This window comes from Lepidochelys kempii, chromosome 1 (assembly GCF_965140285.1).
Source record: "Lepidochelys kempii isolate rLepKem1 chromosome 1, rLepKem1.hap1, whole genome shotgun sequence".
Classification (NCBI taxonomy): domain Eukaryota; kingdom Metazoa; phylum Chordata; order Testudines; family Cheloniidae; genus Lepidochelys; species Lepidochelys kempii.
In genome coordinates, this window is record NC_136380.1 from 97,544,208 (window position 1) to 97,564,895 (window position 20,688).

A 20,688-nucleotide genomic window follows, 5' to 3' on the forward strand; every position below is an offset into this window, starting at 1 on the left:
TAACTAGAAGAAAAAATGATAAAGACTGAAGAAGAGAAAGAAAAAGTAAAATATGAGAATTAATGCAGAAATCGAATTCCCTTATAATGTTTTTCCTGGAACAAGAAAAGCTCAAAGGATTCAGGACTAGAGAGACCCAATGGGGGAAAAAAGGGGAGGATGCAGGGAGGAATTTGAGATTCACGGCTGGAAAAGGTTGGAAATCCGCCCCCGTTGGCCCATCAGGATAAATGAGAGCTGTACATTGCCATTTTATTTTGTACATTATATTAACTACCTAGTATGCAAAAATACTATATAGCACATTCTGCACATAGCTGAAAAAACGTTAAACTCTTCAGGCCATGGACTCAGTCTCTCTGTGTTTCTACAGGTTCTTTAACAACAGGACCCTGATCCTGACTGCTATCTCTGGGCACTACCGTAAAAGAAATAGAGAAATAATAAATAATTCTATATACTAAAAGAATGTATTCTGAACATAAATTCTGATTATCTATGATTTCTAATCTGCCAGTTGTTGAAAACTGTATTAGTAGCATTGTCAGAGCGTGGTGCTTGCTTTTATTTCACTGGCTTAAAAATAGGTTGTTGGTATAAATACATTGCTATGCAATCTTACCTGGCACCTTTCTTTTTCATGTTCTTGATGAAGGGCTTGTATTCTGGAAGTCCACTTACCCTCCTACAATGAAAGTAAATGTTCATTGAAAAGATTTTGTTTGTATTAAAAATTGGTTAATCATGAAGCTGAATTACATTATAACAGCATAAAAGATTATTAATACTGGAGCATTTCAGTATCCCCTTCCTTATGACTTAAACAGTAATTGAAGTGTCTCATATGTTTGAGTGTAATTGTTATTTGTTATTCATCATACTGGAAATTATGTATTCATAGGATCCTGGACATGTAAGTCCTGTCTCTCAGTTGACAAAATATAAAGTTACCATGATATATTTCATTTCGCTAATAACAAACATATGAGTAGTCTGTTTTCTAAATAACATAAGTTCAAACACTGGTTAATGGAGCGTTGTTTATAGTGCCAATGAAATAAAACACCTTAACTTGTTAAAGATGGAGTACACTTCCCTTTGTGGGAAGAACTGAACAAATTCCACCATGAATTTTCTTCGATTAAAAGAAAGGGGGGGCGGGGAGAGAACAACCCATTACTAAAAGTTTTTAACATCTCGGAGTTTCTTATCATTTGTTCAATTTTTAAATGTATTTTTCCAAAGCAACACCAGGATGAAGGTGGCGCAAATGATTCCTTCTGCCAATGAACTCCACCCAGAACATATATGGCATAGGTGAGCATTCCAGGTCAATGTGTCTAAATCCTTCTTCAGCAAGTCACACTGGGAATAATTTCCATTACAGAAATTACTAATGATATTTAGTAGATAGCAGTGAATCAGAAAAGAAAAAAATACTTTAGCAAATGAGAATTACAGGAAATTTACTCTGAATTTTACATTCTTATTTACAGAAGTACAAACACAAAGACTAGTAGTAGTTATCACTATATTGTATGTTCATCTTTACATCAGAGTACTACCTGTTTTTCAAGAAGTTGCATCATATTCTGATAATCCTGATCATTCTGAGGTCTCTCTTCTGTAAATTCATGGCTGTCTTTTAAAGTGCCTAAGTTGGATTTCAGCTGCATATTGGACTTCTGTAATTCTAACAATTGCTAAGAGGAAAAATATCTGTTAAAAACCCAGCATACATTCAAGAAAATATTATAGGACTGCAGTTTAATATGCAATTTGGTTTAAATTACAACTGGTTTAAGAGTTGGTGTATGCATCAGACTCTCCCCACAAATGTTTCTAAGCAGTAAAACAGCAGTAAAACATCTGAGGAAGTGAGCTGTAGCTCACGAAAGCTCATGCTCTAATAAATTGGTTAGTCTCTAAGGTGCCACAAGTCCTCCTTTTCTTTTTGCGAATACAGACTAACACGGCTGTTACTCTGAAACCTATCAGTTTTACTGTGATTACAAGGATGCAGGTTAGGAACTAGCACCAACAAAATAAAAGCAATTCTACTAAATTCATGCACATTGCTTTTCTGATGTGCCTGGATACTCACAGCTGTATCCATAGTCAGAAAACTTGGAAATGCAACTTTCTATCTTTGTGACAACACCCCAGGCAGTTCTACTCTCTCAGGACCTTGCTACGGAGGCTATTACTCCTCATCTATGTCACTCATAATCACCTACACTTGGTAGGTGCCGCCAGACAGTAATGATAAAATACTAACCAATTGCAAAACAAGAACTCAGTGGTTCAGGACTAAGAAAAGAGTAAATAAACATGTAACTTGTAGGCAGGATTCCCTCATACAAATGAGTGCAATTCAGAAAATAACTGAAAATATTTTGGAATTAAGGAGACAATACCAGAATATAACCATTAATTAATTAACTAAATATTTTTTAAATTTTATACAGCTCTTATAATGATAACATCATGATACTGCCCCCCTTTGTAAAGAGCTTTGAGATTTGCTAAAAGAAAGCATTATATAAGAGCTAGGTATTATTATGATATGTTTCAAATAATAAACCAAGATCAGTTCATTACAGACAATATTAACAGAAATTCCATATTTAAATCACTTACATTTTCTAATACAGTATTCTTTGCAGCTAATTCTTTAAACTCCTTCATAAACATCTCTTTTACTTTCTCTATTTCATCAGCCAATTTCTCTTTTTCTTCCTCTTTCCATTTATGAAAAGATTGCAGAATTTCTTCTTCTTTTGATCTTTGATGTTCATATTCCTGAAATTATTTTAAAATGTTACCCTAAGAATGCTCTCACTCTGTTCTCACGTACAAAAGAATGAAACATTAAAACTGGCAAATGTAATAGCTAAGTTATATGAATCAAATAGTTACAATATTGTGACATCAATTTTTAAGCAGAACTTCTGAGTGAAACCAATTATTTGAACGAGTATTTTTTCCCTTCTCTAAATAAACATCTGCAGCTCCTACAGGCACTTGCGTAAAGAATTTTGCCTAAAGACTGCATCACATTCCTCTCTTAAGTCTCAACCTGTAAGCTTTTGCTTTGCATTTATCACTTATGCTGTCCTTAACTCTTGTCTGAATAAGTCAATGGGAAGTTCTGCCAAAAAACTAAGGCCCATTTCCTTCTAATATATTGAAATTAATACAAGTTAAAAAAACAAAAACAACCGCAAAAGTTTAAGGCTACAAAGCCTTACCAATTTGCGTATTTTACAGACTTGTAAAAACATATTCATATTATCTGGCTGGTTCTTGCTTACACGCTCAGAGTCTAACTGATCATGATATGTGGGGTTGGGAAGGAATTTTCCCCCAGTTCCGACTGGCAGGAACCTTGTGGGGTTTTCACATTCCCCTGCAGCATGGAGTGCGAGTTACTTGCTGGTGTTATCTGGGTATATCTCACTTGGTCAATTCCCTGTCACTGCATGGGCCTCTTGCACTGGTGCACCTTGGCCCCTCCTATTCTCTGCCCATAGCACATAATAGTTTAGTCTCCCATGGTCTCTAGTGAGTTGGTCTAATTTCAGTTGGTGGGGTTATTATATGGGTACTGGCTGATACTGGTAGCCTGTGATATACAGGAGGTCAGACTAGAAAATTTGGTGGTCCCTTCTGACCTTAAAGTAAGGTAAATATGAGTCAACAAAGTAACATGGTTGCAAAAAAAGCAAACATCATTCTGGGATGTATTAGTAGGAGTGTTGTATCCACATACGAGAAGGAATTCTTCCACTCTAGTTGAGGCCTAATCAGCCCAGAGTAGAGTACTGTGTCCAGTTCTGGGCATCACATTCCAGGAAAGATGTGGACAAACTAGAGAAAGTTCAGAGAAGAGCAACAAAAATTATTAAAGGTCTAGAAAACATGATCTATGAGGGAAGATTGAAAAAAATGGGTTTGTTTAGTCTGGAGAAGAGAAGACAGAGGGGACGATACCAGTTTTCAAGTACATAAAAGGTTGTTACAAGGAAGAGGGGAAAAATTGTTCTCCTTAACCTCTGAGGAAAGGACAAGAAGCAGTGGGCTTAAATTGCAGCAAAGGAGGTTTGGATTGGACATTAGGAAAAACTTCCTGTCAGGGTGGTTAAGCACTGGAATAAATTGCCTATGGAGGTTGTGGAATCTCCATCACTGGAGATTTTTAAGAGCAGGTTAGACAAACACATGCCACGGATGATCTATTTAATACTTAGTCCTGCCATAAATGCAGGGGACTGGACTAGATGACCTCTTGAGGTCCCTTCCAGAATTCTGTGATTCTATGACTCTGTGGGTTCAACTGTTACTATGTTATCAAGCAAACTATAATCCAATATTAATGAATCACACTACCAGAGAAAAACATGTAATCAATCCATCAGAACCAGCAAAATAAGAGCAAAAATAATGGCAGTGAGTAATCATCATTCCCTTGATGTGGAGTCCTATGAAATTCACATTTTTACAGCAAAAGCTCGCACAAGGTGCCCTCACAACTTTAAGTGAGAAAAATAAAAATTTTGAAATAAATATACAAAACAATTGGGCTAAACAGGGTAATTCTGGCTATCAGTAAATATAGTTGTGACTGATATATACAGATTGTAAGGAAGGGGGAATTTGAAATCTCGGGCTTGATAATGGCTTATACAGATTTTCAACTTAAAGTCATTACTTTTAACACAGTACTAGGAGAACAGTGACCAAAAAAGCAATCACTGTTTGATAGCTTTTCAGTGCTTACTGTATATGAAACAAACTACTGGGCTGAGTGTTGTTAGTGGCCAAATGCCCTCCAACACATGCTTCTAGGGGATATCAATGCAATGACGGCAAAGATAGTAGAAATGGCAGAAATACATCATAATGAGAAAGGTGTGTTCTTCTGGTACTGTACATACCATGATGTTCTCTGTTCTTCTGTACTAACAAGGACAGTTTCAAGGCTGGTGCATTCATCTTGAGGCAGTTGTTAGATATGATTAATGTGGGGAAAGCCCTGAGAAGTACTGGAAGTCCCCTACCTCCATGCTGCTGATATCCTGGAACTCCTCCTCAGAAATAAGGTTCTCTTCTTTCATAAGATCTGGATTGTGCTGGGCAGACCCTCTCACTCCACTGGTGTCTGTAGGGCGGCTACTGGAGTGGGATGCAGGCCCTTAGTTCAGAGTTACTTCTGTTCCCACTCAATATGGCTTGTCAGAACTCCACATGGAAGTGGGGGGAGGGGCAGCACACTCTGAGCAGAACAGCCTCACTATTAGGGCAGTGCTGGAGCTGAGCAGGAAGGGGATTTCTTCCCTTTCCTCCCTGGTATTTTTAGGCTTTCATATTGCTTCTTCTGCTCCATGGGAACTCTGGTGCCATCTAAGGCCCAGAAATTAAGATATCACTTCACAGAAAAGATGCCAGCTGCAGCTACCCAGCAGGGGCATGATACCTGGGCAAATTCTTGTGAGCCTACAGATGGAATCAGAGATGGAGACAAAAATTTTCATTCTGGATTGGTTGTCACCTGGCAGAGTGACGAAAGAGAGGACACACACCCAGCACCATGAAAACTATACTGCCACCTTCAGGGGATAAAGCTTATTTTAGGCCATTTTTATTGCTTTTTATGAAGTAGCTTCCTTCCACCGGAAAGTTTCTAGTTACTCTGTTAGTATAGTTGGGTGAATTTTACTGAGGTGGGTAAAATAATTCAACAAATCAGATATGTTCTTTTATTCTACTCACTATCCTTGTGCCTTACATATCAAATGCAACTTTGCTTTCTCAGTATTACTCTAACTGTCCTTGTTTCAAAGGTATAAACAGGGAACTGAATAGCTGAATAGTGGATTTTCTAATGGTTAAGTTAAAATATTTATCTATAGAAATGACATGTTATTAAATGCATATTGGGAGCATCATTAAATTAAGGTCCCACATACCTTGTAATAGGATTGACCTAATTATACAGGAAAATCCACAACTGTTGTTTCTGAAGTATTCTGATATGACAGACTGGAAACTTTACTGCAGCTTCAAGTAATTTTTTTAATGGATTACTATTAATTTAAAATAAAACAAATCAGACTATCCAATCAGTATCACTGGTGCTATTTAATTTGGTATTAAAAATTGGTATTTTATTGCTGCCCCTTACATTTTCGGTTTTTTTGTACACTGCAGAATTTTATACCAAACAGAAAACTACATTCTAGAAGTTCTCAGGGGAACCTGAATGCTTAAGTAAAAGACAGACGGGGCTTTTGGCACTTGGGAAGGCATAGCAGATAGTTTGGGGTTGCAAGATAAGCACATTATAGGAAGAAATGGTTAACAACAATGACATTTTAAACGATTGTCATTGGATTTCAGAGCTAAATGGGGCAATTCTCATGTCTCTAGAGCTATTGTTTCAGGCTGTCTGCAGACTCAGGCAGGTATCCCTAACATGCTTACACAGTCTCATTTAAAAATTCTCACTGCAACCATAGGGCTAGAAATTTAATTTAAAAAAATGAAAGCTTAAATTCATGAGGAAATTATGTGGTAAATTTACACCTGCAAATTCATGATGTATGTGTGTACTATATTTAAAAAGTAATAAATTAATAAATTTAGTACCAACAATGTCAGGAATTATGCAATTGCAAAATATAAATATACAAATTAACAACTGGAAAATGGGTGACTCAGGAAATTAGTACTGAGTCTGAAGCCACTTGCTTGACTCTGCAAACAGTAGTCATGACTAAAAGTTGTTAGTCTTTGGTGGACATTTGGCAACCTCTGCTGAAGGAGTCCAATTGCAAGTGGACAACGAAGGCAAAGACATAATCAGAGTTAGTATAATTGCTAGTAGTCTAGCAACATAAATTTATTTGGCCTCCATTTTCCTTCCACACTGTTGTCAGTTTGTGGATAAATTGTAGGCTTAAATTTTTAGAAATATGAGCACAGTCCCCCTCACGGGGGAAAAAAAACAGGCAATAGTAAGGATTTAAAGGGCCTAAGGAAAAAATGTAAATTTCCCCCCCTTCATTCTATTTTTTCCACCAATAATGCCCCAAATTCCTCCTGTTTCCCCTCAGGCCTCATATCAAGCCTCTGGCCTTATGACAAGGGGTTATGTCTCAGGTTCTCTTCCTACTACAATAGGGACAGAGGGCAAGTGAGGCCAGCAGCAGGCTTCAAAGGTCTCCCCTTTTTATTGTAAGGTTATTTAGTTCTGTAAGAAAATGATGGTTCATCTGGTAGGATAGGAAAGAGTTACCCCTTCTGAAGAGAGGGATATCTGGGGTGACAATGGGGATCAGTCACAGTGGCAGGATGTATTCAGCCAGCCCCTCCACATCCCTGTCTCTATACTTCCCTCCCCAAGTCATCCCATGACAGCCTGAACATTGTCAGGGGAAAGAGCTAGAGAGAGGCTCATGCCAGTGTAAGCATGAATTTCAGAACTTCTCAGGCAGCTCCCTAGCTAAGACTCATATAGTTTCAAAGGATCTGTTTTGGGTGCATCAAGATGTCTGTGACGGACTACTGGGATGGACTATTGCTGTGTGTTCTGTGCCATAAGGCAGACAATGCTTTAGCTGCATGAGCCATCTGTTCAAGCACTTGAACTATCAAATATGGACAGACTGGCTAGCATATCTAGCATATGCCCATGTTAGTTCAGGTCCATTATGCTGACATGAGAAATGTTCTTCAGCAATCTAGGATCAAAGATTCACATTGATGGGAATCAGAACCATGTTCCAAAGCAAGCTTTTCATAATGCTTTATTTATTTATTTAAAGATAACAGGCTTTGAGTTACTGTACTATAGCTCCTCACAGTCATGCTGATGACTGCAAGACTGAAAAATAGCCTCTCACTTCCAAGAGTATCTGACCTTACAAACCCAGTCCAGTACAGATAAGAAGTTGTGTGGAGGTGATTCATATCAAAAGCTGGGCAGCAACTTCTCTCGGGAAAAGGGCTTCACATCAAGGCTGCTTTAAAGCTGAATATTTTAAAACTTCATTCTAATAATAAGATAAAGACCAAATTTAGTCTGATTTTTAAAGCTACATTTAAAAAGCCTTATTTATAATTTAATGTTACCTATATTTGGTTCTCCTTGACTTTTTTACTCATTGCCAGTAAATGAACCATTCTCTTTCCCCTTCTGATCACAATCTTGCAGTTTCCTATAAGGGAATCTGACTAAGGCCATGTCTACGCTAGAGAGCTTACAGCAGCACATCTATACAGATACAGCTGAGCTGCTGTAAGATCGCTCATGTAGCTGCTCTATGCTGATGGGAGAGAGCTCTCTTGCCGACATAGCACTGTTCACACCAGCATTTCTATTGGAGTAACTTATCTTGCTCTGGTGTGTTTTTCACACCCCTGAGCGACATAAGCTATACCGACAAAAGTGGTAGTGTAGACATGCCAAAGGGTATGTCTACTCAGCAGCTGAGAGATTTAATTCCCAGCTCAGTTAGATGTACATGTTAGCTCTGCTCAGGCTCGCACCTAAAAATAGCAGGATGGCAGGAGTGCAACAGGCAGCAGCTTGGGATAGCAGCCTGAACACAATCCTGCCTGAAAGCCTGGGTACATATTCGGCAGAATTGACTCCTTGAGGACCTGCTCCATGATTTTTCTGGGACTCAGGTGAGGCTGACTGGCCTGTAGTTCCCAGGATCCTCCTCCTTCCCTTTTTCAAAGATGGGCACTACATTAGCCTTTTTCCAGTCGTCTGGGACTTCCCCCGATTGCCATGAATTTTCAAAGATAATGGCCAATGGCTCTGCAATCACATCCACCAACTCCTTTAGCACTCTCGGATGCAGTGCATCCGGCCCCATGGACTTGTGCTCGTCCAGCTTTTCTAAATAGTCCCGAACCACTTCTTTCTTCACAGAGGGCTGGTCACCTCCTCCCCAGGCTGTGCTGCCCAGTGCAGCAGTCTGGGAGCTGACCTTGTTCGTGAAGACAGAGGCAAAAAAAGCATTGAGTACATTAGCTTTTTCCACATCCTCTGTCACTAGGTTGCCTCCCTCATTCAGTCAGGGGCCCACACTTTTCTTGACTTTCTTCTTGTTGGTAACATACCTGAAGAAACCTTTCTTGTTACTCTTAACATCTCTTGCTAGCTGCACCTCCAGGTGTGATTTGGCCTTCCTGATTTCACTCCTGCATGCCCAAGCAATATTTTTATTCTCCTCTCTGGTCATTTGTCCAATCTTCCACTTCTTGTAAGCTCCTTTTTTGTGTTTAAGATCAGCAAGGATTTCGCTGTTAAGCCAAGCTGGTCGCCTGCCATATTTACTATTATTTCTACACATTGGGATGGTTTGTCCCTGTAAACCTCAATAAGGATTCTTTAAAATACAGCCAGCTCTTCTGGACTCCTTTCCCCTTCATGTTATTCTCCCAGGGGATCCTGCCCATCAGTTCCCTGAGGAAGTCAAAGTCTGCTTTTCTGAAGTCCAGGGTCCGTATTCTGCTGCTCCCCTTTCTTCCCTGTGTCAGGATCCTGAACTTGACCATCTCATGGTCACTGCCTCCCAGGTTCCCGTCCACTTTAGTTTCCCCCACTAATTCTTCCCGGTTTGTGAGCAGCAGGTCAAGAAGAGCTCTGCCCCTAGTTGGTTCCTCCAGCACTTGCACCAGGAAATTGCCCCCTACCCTTTCCAAAAATTTCCTGGATTGTCTGTGCACTGCTGTATTGCTCTCCCAGCAGATATCAGGGTGATTGAAGTTTCCCATGAGAACCAGGGCCTGCGATCTAGTAACTTCTGTGAGTTGCCAGAAGAAAGCCTCGTCCACCTCATCCCCCTGGTCTGGTGGTCTATAGCAGACTCCCACCACGACATCACCTTTGTTGCCCACTCTTCTAAACTTAATCCAGAGACACTCAGGTTTTTCTGCAGTTTCATACTTGAGCTCTGAGCAGTCATACTGCTCCCTCACATACAGTGCAACTCCCCCACCTTTTCTGCCCTGCCTGTCCTTCCTGAACAGTTTATATCCATTCATGACAGTATTCCAGTCATGTGAGTTATCCCACCAAGTCTCTGTTATTCCAATAACATCATAATTCCTTGACTGTGCCAGGACTTCCAGGTCTCCCTGCTTGTTTCCCAGGCTTCTTGCATTTGTGTATAGGCACTTAAGATAACTCGTAGATTGTCCCTCTTTCTCAGTATGAGGCAGGAGCCCTGCCCTCTCGCGCACTCCTACTTCCTCCCGGTATCCCACTTCCCACTTACCTCAGGGCTTTGGTCTCCTTCCCCCGGTGAACCTAGTTTAAAGCCCTCCTCACTAGGTTAGCCAGCCTGCTTGCAAAGATGCTTTTCCCTCTCTTCGTTAGGTGGAGCCCGTCTCTACCTAGCACTCCTCCTTCTTGGAGCACCATCCCATGGTCAAAGAATCCAAAGCCTTCTCTCCGACACCACCTGAGTAGCCGTTCGTTGACTTCCACGATTCGACGGTCTCTACCCAGGCCTTTTCCTTCCATGGGGAGGATGGACGAGAACACCACTTGTGCCTCGAACTCCTTTATCCTTCTTCCCAGAGCCGCGTAGTCTGCAGCGATCTGCTCAAGGTCATTCTTGGCAGTATCATTGGTTGATTCTTCTATTTGAATTAAACTTTTTTCAGCATCAAGGGCTGCTCTCCCCTTGTTTCCTTTGCATAGCCTCTTGTACGAAACAATGGTTTCTACTGTGAGGTCAGCAGCAGAAGTAAAGGGAACTTTATAACCATGCTATGCAGAAGAAAGTTACCAAAATAGTAGGAAAAGTGGGACAATTTACAATGCAATATTAAAACTAAATTACATTTATAAAATTTAGATCAAGATTGGTCTTTAACTAAGTCTGTCTTATTTAAAAACCAACTCCACACTGCCCCTTATTCATAGAATGCACTCCTTGAAGTTATCTGTTAGGCCTCTATCCTCTCCTCCTTAAAATCCATCCTAAAAACTCACCCCTCTTGTGATATTGACAGGATAGCTGATTTTATTTGAAAAGAAGCAAAAATTGCAAGATGATTTGGAACGATCAGAAATTATCAACTTGTGCAGTAGCTTAACTATATAACCACAATATTTCTTTATTTCTTTGTTACACCTATTCTCTCTTCCCCGCTTGTAGATCCTATTGCAATTCACATTAATAACAACAGTAATAAAATAAAGCCCTTGCACGTAACTACCCACTAAAGCAATATTACTGCTTTTAAATTTTTTCACTTTCCACTTTTGCTTCATCTCTTGTCAACCCTCCACAATGGCTGAGGCTACCTACTGCTTCAAGGTTACTGAAAGCCTTTGGCTGGCTGCTTACCTAGGGTTCAAAGGCTAACATACAAGTTGAAGTGATATTCCTTGCATTTTCTCACCATTACCCTCTTCTTACTCTCCCTGCTTTAAACTGTTAACTCATGTCTTGCCTATGTTAGATTGAAGTTCTCATGGCAAAGAACATCTTACTGTTTATAAACCATCAATTAAACTTACAGAGCTGTATCTAGCAAGTGCCCAATCACCACAGTGTCTAGGCACTATATGATTTTTTAAATAATAAATAGTATTATAATATTCTGCATTCTATCTGCTCCAATAAGAGCTTTTTGCCATTCTGATGACTGACAGGTGCTAACAGTAGCAGTGCCTTTCATATTGGTTCCAAAATACATTCAAGAAGGGACAGTGGAAGGTAACAAATAGGGCTTTTAAAATTGCAGGAGGTGATGCTGATGTGGCACAGGAACAATGCTGCTAAACAGAAAAATCTTATTTAAGTTTTCATTTAGTTCTGTTAACCTCATTTGCAAGCTACATGATCAGTGAACACAGTCCAGAATACTGATTCCTGTAGGATGTTGCTAATACTTAATATATACTACCTTAGAAAATCTGGCCATGTGAGCTTGTTGTTCAGCTTCTAGGAGGGACTTGGTGAGCTGCAACTGCTCCTTCAACTTATCGATCTCATCCTGTAATTTATCTGTCTTTGCTTTCTTCTTTTGTTCTGCTTGAAAGAAATATACATTTGCAAAATGTTAATTATATTTTTGGGAAATGAGATTTTTCCTACAGATGTCTTTTTTCTATGCTTCTCCAACCTTTTCATTCTGTGAACCACTACTCTCACAGATCATCTTTCCTCCCAATATCACAATTCCTCATAGATTGCTTCTCAAAATAATACATTCTCTGGACTACTAGAATAAGATCCATGGGCCATAGGTTGACAGCCATTGTCTTATTGAAAATATAGCATGTGAAATAAGCTTATGAAATATTTAATATTAAAAATGAACTAATTTGACATAGATAATCTAATTTCAACATGTTTTATAGGAATGTAAGGGGCAGAAGGTCAAAGGAGGAATGAAAGGCATGACTCCCAAATATATAATTCTGCAAGATTCATTAAAGGATGTTAATTAGTCAATTTCTTTATCAGTCCATATAGAGATACAACTTTGATTATTCAACCAGGGTGCTAAACTCAGCAATCCAGCATAATAATCGTTGTTACACTACTTTATTTGGTAGATTATTGTAAAATAATTTTCTTAAAAACAATACTGCAGATCAGGAAGTGGAATTATATCAGGATACCTGCACTTCAAATTGTTCAAGGCATGTGGCCTTTGGTCTTGTGACTCACAACATTAAATATGCATGAGTTAGCAATTCAGTATACATGGTTAGAGGTGTATGGTAAAGAGACTTTGTCAGGTTGCTTCAGAGGAATTTGCATGTACAGAGTACTGCTACATTTTTATTCTTGTCAGCATAAATGATGAATTTAGGGATTTTCTTCTTTGCCTCTTCTGCTTTGTGTCAACTGAAGAATATTTATAGTGTGAAAGACATTCTTCATATTTTTGCTTGTTTTACCCCAATATATTTTTCTCACCATGTGTGTGATTCATTGTTGCTGGGAGCTGGTGTTCTTTAGCAATGGGAAAGGTGTTAGGGAACGAAAGTGGGGGATGGTGAGCCAGAGAGGTTGGCAATGGAGCAGGAGCAGCTGGATAGCGGTGGTCAGGAAGCAAGAGCAGCAGGGAGCAAGAGAAATGGGCTAGGGGGAATGATATAGGATGGAGACAGGGTTTGAACACTAGCCTGAGAGGCCAATAAAATAGCAGTAGTTGAAGGAACTGCAAGATATGTTGGTAAACTGGTAGAGGAAAGCAGCTATGATGTGCTTGGAAAAGGAGGGTAATGGGAGGAATGGCAGCCAATTGAGCTGGATTCATTCTGTATTAGCAAGAAGAATTACTGTGTGAGGGGAGTGCTCCAACTCTTTGAATACTTAGGGTATGTCTACACTGCAATAAGACACCCACAGCTGTGCCAGCTGGCTTGGGCTTGTGGGGCTTGGGCTAAGGGGCTGTTTAATTGTAGTATAGATGTTCAGGCTCAGGCTGGAATCTGGGCTCTAGGATCCTTCCCCCGCATAGGGTCCTAGAGCCCGATCTCCAGCGCAAACCTGAACATCTACACCGCAATTAAACATCCCCTTAGACTGAGCTCCTTAGCCAGCTGTGGGTTTTTAATTGCTGTGTAGACACATTCACAGTTACTCCCATTGTTCTGCTATGTACTCAGATACTGCAGTGATGGGCAAACTTATAAAAACCTAGATAGATTGATAAAGTGGCATGTCAAGATTAAAGATGGATACATTTTTGAGTGTACATTTTAAACAATTTTTTGACAGTGACCCTTAAAATGAAATTCTGGGAACAGAAGTTTCACCTATCTAATCTAAACAAATTCATAAGTTTCCCTATAACTATCACATTGTACTATCACTATTAATTTATTGTGGGCCTGATCCAACTCTTGCTAACTTCACTGGAGGTGGAGTGGATCCTATAATGATAACAAAACTTTTTTTATAAAATGTACTTTTCCATGGTACATCCTGTTCAGTGGCAATACCACCCATATTTTCACAGTTTTCAAATACTCAGAGGAAGCAATTGCTCTGAATTCTGCCACTGGCAAAGGTATTCAGCAGGAACTCAGTTTGAAAAATGATTCTAAACATGGCAGCATGCTATTCCATGTTTATAATCTTTCAGTGAAATAACTGCCATATCACATTTGGTCAGTTTACGTGATCTGTCTGTCAAATGTACAAACTCACTCTGGGGCTTATAAGTCAAATGGCTTCCTTCTGGGTCACACAAAATCCAAATTGCATATCCTGAATATATTTTACATATTTCTATATCACCTTAACTTTCCTGATCGTGTGAAAGTACTCACCAGTGTGAGATTCTTCCTTATGGCGTCGTTGCATATGACTTTGTAGAAAGGAATAGTTCATAAAAGCCTTATCACAAAACTGACACTACAAAATACAGATAGATATTTGTCTTAGGTAACAACATTAAGTGCTGTTTTTTTTAATTATAACAGTTAACATTTTTTGAATTAGCCTATTACATTTCTCTGTACAGTAGCCCATTCTTGTACATGGCAACACTGTGATGCTGATTTGAATTCCAACATTATTCAATTTAAATGACATAGCATGCTGGTGATAACCGATGAAATATTCAAGCTTGAGTAGTAATGTTAGGAATCATATCCTCTGTAAGATTAAGCCACTAGAAAGTGATAAGGTCATAGACACTTGAGAATGTCTGGCATTCTAGTCAAGACAAGGCGATGATTGAGAATATTGTGAGAAAAGACACAAACACACTTTCTAATTAATGTTATAATTAGAGTGGAAAACAAGTTTAAATTATTACCCTTATTATCACTCACTCTTAACTTTAAAATAAAATCTCCATTTGGGCTGAAATGCTCCAAGTTTGGTTTTAAAAAACGTGAAATATGAGGAATATCCATGCCACTATTTTGGATTACAAAAACTGAAAAGAAAAATACATGTACTTTCCCATTGTGAAATTGTATTGCCACACTTTCTCTCCTTCCAATATATATAACTCAACAATAGCTGAACGGAGAAATTTGGCATTTAACAGTGCATACTTTGAACTATATATCCATGTTGGGATGGGGGGAGTGGGAGGTTGAATCATAAAATACCATAGGTCATCCAGGCAATGTGGTAGTGTAAGATTACTTGTGCTTTGTAGAGTCTAGTTTTAAATGTGCCAAGAAATGGGGATTCCATCCCTACTTTTGATAAATTATTATATATGAATACCTTCTTTTACTATGCTAAAATTCTTCCATTCTGCATATTGTTATCGGGACACATCCCACCCCTTAATCTATGGTTGCCAACTTTATAATGTTTTAAAACTGGACACTCCAGCAAGAGTGCCAGAACATCCCCCACTCTGCCCTCTTCCCCCGCCCCAGACCCTACTCCTGCCCCACCTCTTCACCCCCGCCCCCAAGACACCGCACCCCATTCACTTCTCTTCCTCTCTCCCCCCGTCACTCACTGCTTTTCCCCTCTGCCCAGGTCAGAAGGGACTCACCAGTGGAGCCAGGCTGGGAGTTGCAGTCGCCCAATGCAGATAGGAGGCGGCCCTGACTGAATAGGAGCTGGCATGGGTAATCATCCAGCGCCTCCCTGCCTCCCCAGCCTGCAGTAACTGGACTTTCCTGTCAAAAACTGGACACCTGGCAACCCTACCCTAATCACGAGACAGTCAAGGCATATCTCTAGCCTTTTCTTATAAATCAGTCTCCCCAGCCCTCAAAGGTCTTCTGTAGCTCATTCACCCTCCTCTGAATTAATGAAATTCCCAGAAAGTAAAAGCAATTCCAGGTGTGATGGTGCCAGAGCTATGTAAATATTTATTAGCTCCCATCCCAGAATACAATGTTTGCAGCCCAAAATTGCATTGACTTTTTGTTTCCTTCCCATATTATACTGAAAACTCTGATGAAATTTGAAGAAACCTACTATCCTTAGACATTTTTAGCATTACTGCTTTTCAGGACACTTAGAAAGGGAATGAGATAAGGAAAAGTAGAGTTGTGGGGGGAATCATGCTGGAGAGAATAATAGGGAGGAGGAGCTGGAGCAAGAAAGGGGGACAGTTGCAGATAAATAAAAGCAATGTTTATTAGGATCCAAAGTAATAACAAAATACAGCAAAAACTCACTGATTCACATAGCACAAACCTTAAAGAATCTGCCTCCCACCCAACCTTTCAGGACAAATATAACAGCAGAGGAGGTAGTAAGGTGCCGAATTACATACTTCGTTTTTTTATACAAAATATACTACAGAACATTTACACATTCTTTATGATTTGTCCTGCCTCTAATGATGTGTATTTAACACATTCGTTTACACTCATCTTTTATAAATGTAGATATGAATTTTATCAAATTTGGATCCTGTTGGTATATTTTAAAGCTTTTTAATTCATCCTTAAAGTACATTTTGCTCATTTTAAGAGTACATGAACAAAATGTACAGCTGTTGAAAGCGATTGACCAGGTTGTGAATCAAAACCCCTCATTTCTTCATAAGGTCTGATGGCTAACTATCCTTGGCTATCGTATATGTTTTAAAACATACAAATCTGCTTGAGGGAGCCACAACTGCACACTTAAGTCAGTCAGTCACACTGATGTGATATGAATGTAAAAGACAATTTCAAACTTGCACAGCAGATTTAAAATCTGTTCATTATAGCCAAATTCCCAGGTCTCATCTAGAATTTAAAATTCTACTACTGATGGCTAGTGTGATATTAAATATACATGTCTTGCAACCACCACTAAAACCATTAATAATTAAGTTACATTTTGTTGGATACATGCAAGGAAGTACTGACATAAAACCTAGATAGAGAAGGTATAGTATGGCAGCAAAGCAAAGAACCATCGGGGATCTTACACTATAACAGATTGCGCATGATTTATGGTATTAAATTGGCTGTGAAATACTATTATCCATTCAAGCACTAAACTCATGTAGTAGAAGCAAGCTCTTATTCAACAATTAACACATGGAATGTTTATACTATGTGCCTATTACTGGTGACAATATTCCTCTAACTATTTTTCATAGTATTAAATACAAAAAAGCTTTTATGTAACATTAAGACCTTGTGCAAATCATCACAATATGAGAAATTCAAATATAGTAGAAAGCTGACATTCCTTCATGAAGAAAGACATTGTTTGAGTTTTTGAGCCTTAAAATGATCACACCTTAACAGCAATTCCATTTGACAGTTCCTATTTTTACAGTTTTCACTTGTTCTGAAGGTGGATTAAAGACATTAAACTTAAAACTCAAAACTCAATTACTGTGCATCACATTGAAAATAAAGTGCACATGCATTAAGAAAGGCAAGTGACTGTTTACAGCCTTGCTCATAAAGGGGCCAAAGCTTTAACGGGCATGGAACCTGAACTACCCACTGCGCAAGACTAGCAAAAACCCTATTGTTTGGCACTCCAGGACAGCCAAATGTTTAATACAGACAAGTGATATGTAATTGTTGGCTATGAGACAGCCTGCACTTACAAATACTAGAAATGGATAACATGGAGTCCTCCAAGTTCAGACCCAAAATGCTCACACCATTTTACAGATATTATTCAATATCATTTTCTGAACTCACCCCTCACTAAATCTGTCTAATTCTTAGAGATAATAATTTACTCCAAAGCATAAAAGGGGGAGAAAGAACTTTTTATTTTATATGACCTTAAATGGAAAATGAGACAAATGCCACTGAACAGAAGAAGGAAGATGAACTATACTCCAAGCCCAGTATTTTGCTTGATTCTTCTTCTGGCTCCACTCAGCCAGATAGGGCCTAAGTGTATTTTGAAGAGAATGCACATATTTGTGCTCTCAAATACAATAAGGGGATTACTTGACATTCAGTTGAGTTTACAATTCAATTGATGCAAGGGCTCACTCTGTTTCCATTTTCAACCCAGGTCAGATACTCTGGTCAAACAAGAAATCTAGAGCTTTTGAAATGCAAATCACATCAGCAGCTTCTCCTTAAGGCCCCGATCCTGCAGCTGAATCCACAAGGACCCTGCATTTGCACTGTGTCCTAATGAATTCTGCCCACATGGATACCATTACAAGACCGGGGCCTAAGTGAGGGAAACATACAACAAATAGCATAATTTGTTTTTAAAAATACAGAATTTTGGACAAAAAATATATATCTTCCTACTGGACCACTGAATGTAAGATGGAATCTTGCCCATATGCTCAGGGTTTAGCTGATCGCCATATTTGGGGTCGGGAAGGAATTTTCCTCCAGGGCAGATTGGAAGGCCCTGGAGGTTTTTCGCCTTCCTCTGTAGCATGGGGCATGGGTCACTTGCTGGAGGATTCTCTGCTCCTTGAGGTCTTCAAACTACAATTTGAGGACTTCAATAGCACAGATATAGGTGTGAGGTCTTTTTTAGGAGTGGTGGGTGAAGTTCTGTGGCCTGCATTGTGCAGGAGGTCAGACTAGATGATCATAATGGTCCCTTCTGACCTAAATATCTATGAATCTATGAATCTATGAATTTTTCCTTAGTCAAGACATCTTAGAGAAACAAAACTTTTCCTAGCCCACTGACATGCTGATGTTCCCTCTAATCCGGGTTGAAACACGTTGCTGGTACAGCATGGGAAAGCTTGCATTGCTCCTACCTATGCTGTACCTATTATTTGGATAAACAGAACTTTGACTTTCAGGAGTGTCAGGCTAGAGCATCTTTCAGTAGAGTTAAATCAACTTTAAATACACACACACAAACACACAAAGTTGGCCCAAGATCATGTTTGCCAAGTTTAAGCCCAGTATAGTCTTTAAATTTCAGAACACCTTTTAAGGCAGTTATAAATTCCCAAAATAGTTGCTGGGGAAAAAAATGAGAAAGCTGATACACCCTTAAACTGTTAATCTTTCTAAGACTTAATGTGCCCTATTCTCCCTTGTCTGCCTTCCACCTTACCTAATCATTTGCTTCAGAGTCCCTTTAGGGATATCACACAGGATGGTGAAATGAACACAAGCCTGAAAAAAGCTCATCGGTAACTAGGATGAGCAGGAAATCAAACGCCTCCTCTCTAAAGCTGTATGAGATTCCGGCCCCACAGTGCTGGGAATGAAACCGCAGCCTCTGGGGTATTTTGATGGGGACAAAGAACAAGGAGTACTTGTGGCACCTTAGAGACTAACACATTTATTTGAGCAGAGGTGCCACAAGTACTCCTCCTCCTTTTTGCTGATACAGACGAACACGGGCTACCACTCTGAAACTTGATGGGGAAAGGACGGGGCGAGGGTGGGGGGGGAGCATATCCGCAAGGTAAGGAAGGTCCCTGCCCGCCCTGCGGTTGCACCGCGGGAGGGGGGGAGCACGAGCCGCGGCTAGAAGCGGGTCTCACCTGGTGATAGCTGGCTCTAGCCTCCAGCATCATCTGCTGGGTGCTGATCATCTTCTTCCGCTGCCTGCACTCCTCCTTCAGCAGCTTCATCTCCTGGGCGCGCCGGGCCGCCTCCTTGCCCACCTCACCGAGCTGGGCGTCGGCCGCCCGCAGCGCCTGCTCGCGGCCCCGCAGCTGGGCGCCCAGGTGCTGCTGGCAGTGCAGCAGGTACTCGATGGAGAGCTGCGCCAGGCGCACCAGCTTGAGCAGCAGCGGGTCGGCGGGGCCCTGGCAGTGCGGGCAGCGCAGCCGCTCGGCGCTGCAGAACGTGACGTGGCCCAGGTGCTCCTGCAGGGCCGCCACGTCCAGCTCGCCCGCCACCCGCTCCACGTCCACGGCGCTCAGCCGGCGCCAGTCCGGGCTCCCGCGCCGCGGCCGGAACTGGAAGGCGGGTAGGGGGCCCGACGCGGCGGCGCTGCCCATCCCGGCCGGGCTGCAGGGCGAGCGGGAGGCACCGCTGGGCGCGGGGCCCCGAGTCCTGCCACCAGGCGTCCGGCCCCGGCCTCAGGCTCCGACTGTGCGCCGGGCCGCGGAGCCCGGAGCCCCCGCCCCGGCCGCTCGGCGTCTGCCGCGTTGCTATGGCAGCTGCGGGGAGAGAGCGAGAGTGAGACGCCTGGTACCTCCCCCGCCCCCCATCCACACACACTTCACTTCCTCACCCCCCTTCGCTTCCTCATCCCCCATCCCAAACACCTTCCCACCCGCACCCACCAGACCCCCCTTCGCTTCCTCATCCCCCATCCCAAACACCTTCCCACCCGCACCCACCAGACCCCCCTTCCCTTCCTCATCCCCCATCCCAAACACCTTCCCACCCGCACCCACCAGACCCCCCTTCGCTTCCTCATCCCCCATCCCAAACACCTTCCCACCCCCACCCACCAGACCCCCCTTCCCTTCCTCATCCCCCATCCCAAACACCTTCCCACCCGCACCCACCAGACCCCCCTTCCCTTCCTCATCCCCCATCCCAAACACCTTCCCACCCCCACCCACCAGACCCCCCTTCACTTCCTCATCCCCCATCCCAAACACCTTCCCACCCCCACCCACCAGACCCCCCTTCACTTCCTCATCCCCCATCCCAAACACCTTCCCACCCCCACCCACCAGACCCCCCTTCGCTTCCTCATCCCCCATCCCAAACACCTTCCCACCCGCACCCACCAGACCCCCCTTCGCTTCCTCATCCCCCATCCCAAACACCTTCCCACCCCCACCCACCAGACCCCCCTTCCCTTCCTC

General features: G+C 41.4%; 1 protein-coding gene across 2 annotated transcripts in view; it reads right to left on the reverse strand.

The window, feature by feature from the left end:
* DZIP1 (DAZ interacting zinc finger protein 1) overlaps positions 1 to 20,688 on the reverse strand; it is an 86,206-nt gene that overhangs the window by 53,626 nt on the left and 11,892 nt on the right. The window contains exons 2-7 of one of the 2 annotated variants that reach the window (XM_078853380.1): positions 19,405 to 20,028; positions 14,318 to 14,402; positions 11,935 to 12,059; positions 2,641 to 2,802; positions 1,566 to 1,703; positions 623 to 685 (exon numbers count right to left, since the gene is read on the reverse strand). In XM_078853380.1, coding sequence (XP_078709506.1) covers positions 623 to 685; positions 1,566 to 1,703; positions 2,641 to 2,802; positions 11,935 to 12,059; positions 14,318 to 14,402; positions 19,405 to 19,866 — 1,035 coding nt within the window. In that variant the 5' untranslated portion in view covers positions 19,867 to 20,028. Of the gene's footprint in view, positions 1 to 622; positions 686 to 1,565; positions 1,704 to 2,640; positions 2,803 to 11,934; positions 12,063 to 14,317; positions 14,403 to 19,404; positions 20,029 to 20,688 lie in introns of both variants that reach the window. The other variant, XM_073347964.2, reaches the window with a different exon arrangement.